The 5,466-nt window shown below is 37.9% G+C and overlaps 1 protein-coding gene across 1 annotated transcript in view; it reads left to right on the top strand.

The window, feature by feature from the left end:
- The first annotated feature begins 1,338 nt into the window (after positions 1-1,338).
- Positions 1,339-5,466, top strand: part of LOC107701966 (filensin-like) — a 23,524-nt gene continuing 19,396 nt past the window's right edge. The window contains exons 1-3 of the mRNA XM_016504137.1: positions 1,339-1,956; positions 3,122-3,182; positions 3,998-4,093. Of these exons, the coding sequence (XP_016359623.1) occupies positions 1,574-1,956; positions 3,122-3,182; positions 3,998-4,093 (540 nt within the window). The 5' untranslated portion in view covers positions 1,339-1,573. The remainder of the gene's footprint in view (positions 1,957-3,121; positions 3,183-3,997; positions 4,094-5,466) is intronic.

Genomic DNA, 5,466 nt, shown 5'->3' on the forward strand with positions numbered 1-5,466 from the left:
CAAGTGTTTTGGAGAATGAATGGATGGATTTATTTGTTACCATAACTGAGCTTCTATCAAAAATAAATATTAAATAATTGCAATGCTTTGTTCATAGTTGAAATTAGGTCTGATCATTTAAAGTTTATGTCAGTCAGTAACTGGCGGCAACTATATAAATAAATGTAGCTCTGTAATTAAATTCTACCAAATTCTACTCTACAAAATATAACACAGATTCTTTTTCATAATGCACTCCAGATAAATGCAGTATCTTCTTACATAGCAAGGCCTACCTGTACATTCATTCAAACTTCAAATCCCTTTTAAAACTGCACAAGTACTGTATTCATATTACAGAAAGTTGACTGTATATCCTTCAGGTTTGAAACTTCTCTTCAAACCACATAAAGGAACATAAAACTGACCTTCAGACTATTTGAAACATTCAGACAAGTCTTTGTCAAGCAAAAATCTTGATATACTTTATTTTCATAGTTGACCATTGATGTCTTTATTTTTTGTTGATGCCATTTTAATAAAGCAATAAACCACAGAGACTGATTTATCTCAATTTTACCATTTAAGGACGTTTAAGAATAACCCTTTATCCATTACTTTAACACTTTTAGAGCTTACAACTTCCATGAAGTCTATTGGTCACTTGGCCCTTTAACATCAGACTTAAAAAAGACCTGAAGACTGCTGTTTTATGATATTTTTTAACACATCACTAAACCTGTTGGTCACACTTCATTTTAGGTGGCCTTAACCTTTTGATACAATATAATTGTTATGAACACTGCAATTACATTTAAAGTGTTTGTATTTAATTAACATTTAATGCAAGTACTTTACACCTAACTGTAACCCAAACCTTACCCTGTAACTCTTATAATCCTACCCCTACCCTACCATTACTCCTAAATCTAACCATACCTCAACCCATTAGCAGCAAATTTTCCAGAACAGCATATAAATCCAGTTTAATGTTGGTACATAGTATTAAAGGCCACCTAATAAAAAAGTAAGACCATGCAGATTTCTTAAAAGAAAATCATTTTTGAGTAGAACTGCAATCCTATTGAATGTGACATTCCATGATAGCCATATAAAGAGGTTTATCAGTATGTGCATCAGTGATGTATTTAACAGTAGTTTTGGGATTGCGTACAGCATGGCCAGACTGCCGTCGAGAAGTTGCAGTTGTTTCATGTGCACTGAAACAGCAGGCCCTGCAATTTTTCATTGTCAAACAGAAGGCCGTAGAAGCGCGTCATTGTGATCACAGACAGAGCTGGACTGAGCTGCAAACAAAAGCAGATTTCAAAAGATCATTCAACACAGCAAAGCCTTTGACAATGTTGGCCTTGTGCACGGGACTCCACTGGAAGAATCCATCGAGGACACCATGTGAAACACCAGGATGAAAAGTGTTTTTTAGCTATTTGTCCCCGAGGCCCGAACGGGCAGAGTTTAGTCTAGCATGAGACAGCAGAGGGTGAGCAGCCCAGTTTTCACACACTAAAGGTGATGAGGGGCACTAAAATACTAAGCCGGAAATTGTAGAAGTGGAAACCATCACGCACGCAGTATGTTCAAGACCAGCTACCGGCATGAGGTGCGCAAGGAGAAGTACGAGCGCACCGATGTCTTTGAGGAGCCCATCAGCCCAGAGATGGAGTCGGCTCCGGCCGGCGGGCCCTCGACAGTCAAGGGCTGGGAGAGCCTCCAGGAACTAAACAGCCGCTTTGCGCGTTACATCAACCGAGCGCGTGTGCTGGAGCAGCGCAATGCTGTGTTCCGCAAACAGCTGGAGACTCTTCAGCGCATGGAGGAGGCGCCAGGGCTGGAGGAGGTCTTTAGCGAGCAGATCAGCGTCAACAGACAGCGCACCCGGGAGCTGCTGTCGGACCGAGCCAAGCTGGAGAGAGAACTCAAAGATGCAGAACGCATGCTGGATGAGTACAACAGCAGGTTAGACAATGCCATAGAAGTATAAGGTTAAGGTTAAACGCTAACATCTTATCCAGAGAGCAGGGTGGCCTAAATAATGCAAACATATAGCCATCGTGTCATTAAATAGATTGAGCACAAGAACATTTAATTATAGCAGACAATATTCAAGCATCTACTTAAACAGGAAGAAAGATGTAAATAAGTACCATTTAGGGGCTGGTTTACCTGAAATAGATTATACCATATTAACAGACAACAGAACAAAAAAGCTGGTGCAGCAAAAATACAGATGATTTCACAGACAATTGACAGCTGTTCTGCTTGTGGTAGTTTACATGCTCCTAATTGTCTTAAAACTCTTAGATTTGATGCCACTAACCTGGCAAACTTTGGCAAGTCCAGTTCTTCCTCAAAGGTACTCAGTGATGCAGTGAGAAAACTTTAGTCTTACAGGCATTGAGAAATCGTTCCAATTAAAAAACTGAAATTATGTAAAGTCAGTCAACCAGAGCACTTAAAGTTTGTGTAATATGCATCAGATCATCAAGAAATAGACGGGGCATTTAAGTAGCATGTTTTTATAATTGCATTTTTTGTCTCACAATTCAGCCTTTTCTTGTTATAAACTCACAATTCAATCTCTCTATCGAATTGAACACAATATAAAATCTAAATTGAGTTATAAACTTACAATCATTAGTTAAGATCTCATAACTGTGACTTTATATCTGGCAATTCAGACTTTTTTCTCAGAATTGTGATGATCTGAATTATGAGATTAAATGTCGCAACTACCTTATGTTTTATCCCATGGTGAAAATATCATAGTTATGGCATGACTATTTTAGTCCTAGAAAAACATTCCTATCACCCAAACCAATATTAGGATTATGGTTAGGATAGAGGTTTGGCATTTACAATATTCGTAACAGCTGAATTATTAATTAGTAATGAACTTTTTCACAGGTCAAGGGTGTTGTAATTGAGAATTGGTCATGTTTAGATGTTTTAAAACACCAAAGAAACCACTGAACTATGGTCAAAAGAAATCACAGCAGGCTCCACTGATCGAAGCAGCATAGAGCAGATCAATAACGCTCCTTATAACTAATGAAGAGCCTTGAAATGAAAACCTTGAACATGCATGACGAACTGTGCTTGAAACGCTCTCTGTTGTCCACAGATACAGAAATGAATGTGAATATCAAGAGCAGCTGCGGCATACGCTGGAACAGCTCAATAAGGTACCAATAAACTGTGCCGTTCTCTGACCTGCAATTTCTCAGGCAATTTATAAAGCAATAATCCACAAGAGATTATGCTTTTTAGTAACATAACCACAGGCAAGGGCTGCTCTTAGGCTCAGCACCAGGTGAACCACCTCAAACCAGTGCTAAAATCAACATAACACAGACTCAAGGACTTATCATTCTTTTATAAATGCAATACTGTAAGCTACTCGAGGCCTTTAAGCTACTACTTTTGCCAGAAACATACTCTATGCAAGTCCTTTCAAATTCAAATGCTTTTAGCTATTCCTAAACTTAAATCTGTGTGTTGGTACAGTTTGTTTTGCAACAATATGCATTCTCAGACAAATCAAAAGAGGTACTATAGCAGACATTTGTTTCAAAATGTCGTCTTCAGTCTACTACTGTACTGGATGTTTTGAACAAGTTGTGAAACTGGTAGCTACTCAGATAATAGCACATTTTATTGGCACAGATATTTAAAGGCAACTCTGTCACTCCCTTGAGTTTTGGGGATTGCTAGCGTGATAACTAATGCATGACACTTATGTTGCTGGCAGCCATCTGTGTTTGAGTCACGTACTGTATGTTTCTGGTTTAAGATCAACCCTTACTTGTGGTGAAGTCACTAATGCATACCATGGAGTGCTTCATTGCTTTAAAAATCCACCACTGTTTATCTGCTCGAGTGCAATGTAACAGGGCTAACGGGAGCATGAGAAAGGAAAATGCACTACCGCTGTTAATTTTTCCAGAGAAAGTCTCTCACAGCAACACGATTATGAGTCCATTTGCTCTTGTGGTTACAGGAAGCCGACACGGTTCTATTGAGAAACCTTGATTATCAAATCCAGCTGCAGTTCCTGCAAGATGACGTCAACGCCACCAAAGAGAGGTACAAAAAGGTAGGAGGTGAACACAACTCCTATTTTCTATCTTTTCGAGTAGCTTCTCGAAAGCTCTTCTGCGAAATTGTCATCTGGTAGCAGAAGTGTACACTGAATGGCAAACCACGGTAAATACACTTACTAAAAGCATTTGACACAAGTGATGTTTTAAAGTGTACACTTGTGGATGCTTTTCATGTAATGGAAAAATAATTGGAAAGGACAGCAATTACACTTTTAAAAAAAGATCACACCATCTCCCTTGCACACTCTGAGTCAACATGAAGTAAAAAATGGCCCTATTTAATTTTTACTGCATGTTTTGTTGTTATTGCTAACAATTAATCACAGCAGTTAATCCAAATATATTAATTCATTCATTCATTCATTCATCACCTGCTTCCATTTTTAAATGTAATGGCCACTTTTCACAATTCAGTTCATAATAGATGAAACCGAGTTTTGTGTTACATTTTCAGTAACACTTTAGTTTAGGGATCAATTCTCACTTTTAAAGTTGCTTATTAGCATTCATATTACTAGCAGTAGTATAATGTAACAAAGTAATAATTATTCATTACAAGTATTTTTGGGAGTAGCTGTACTTTACTTCTGTCAGCTTTCACTTTTACTCCAGTATAGCTACATTTCCTAATTAAAATGTATACTTTTACTCCGATACATTTCCCTGAAGCATATTAATTACTCACTACAAAATAAAGTCGGAAGAAGACAAAGAACACTCAAAATTCAAGGCATTCTAAATTGTAGATGGTAAAAATCCCTCTGTATGTTTTTTCTATTTATATAATTTAATATAGATAATCTATATCACACAAAGGGTGCAGTTTTTTCTCCAGATATCAGCATGATAACAAATGTAATAATCATTTTATACAACTTTAATAACGTTGGCATTAAGTGACTTACATTTTAGAGACAATATTGCCTGTTTTTTGCTCAATTTTGCCAACAAAAATCGGCAACGGGCAGTGTTTACTTATTGAATGAATCAGCTTTTTGAACGAATCGGTTGAATGAATGATTCAGTGATTCACGCATTAAAGGGGTCATCTGATGTGATTTCAAGTTTTCCTTTCTCTTAGGAGTGTTACAAGCTGTTTGTGAATAGATAAGATCCCTAAAGTTGCAAAGCCTAAAGTCTCAAACCCAAAGAGATATTCTATTTAAAAGTTAAGACTCGTCACGCCCTCCTAAAACGCCTCATTTAAACACGCCCCCACATATCTACGTCACTGTGTGGGAAGATTTGCATAACACCGCTCAAATGCTCACGCAAAGAAAGAAGGCGTAACTCTGATTCTCGCTGTAGTATTGTTGTTGTCGCCGCCGCCATGTCGTGAAGGCGCTGTGTGTTTCGTTGTGAAAGC

The sequence above is a fragment of the Sinocyclocheilus anshuiensis genome, unplaced genomic scaffold, assembly GCF_001515605.1.
Source record: "Sinocyclocheilus anshuiensis isolate Anshui unplaced genomic scaffold, SAMN03320099.WGS_v1.1 scaffold526, whole genome shotgun sequence".
NCBI lineage: Eukaryota > Metazoa > Chordata > Actinopteri > Cypriniformes > Cyprinidae > Sinocyclocheilus > Sinocyclocheilus anshuiensis.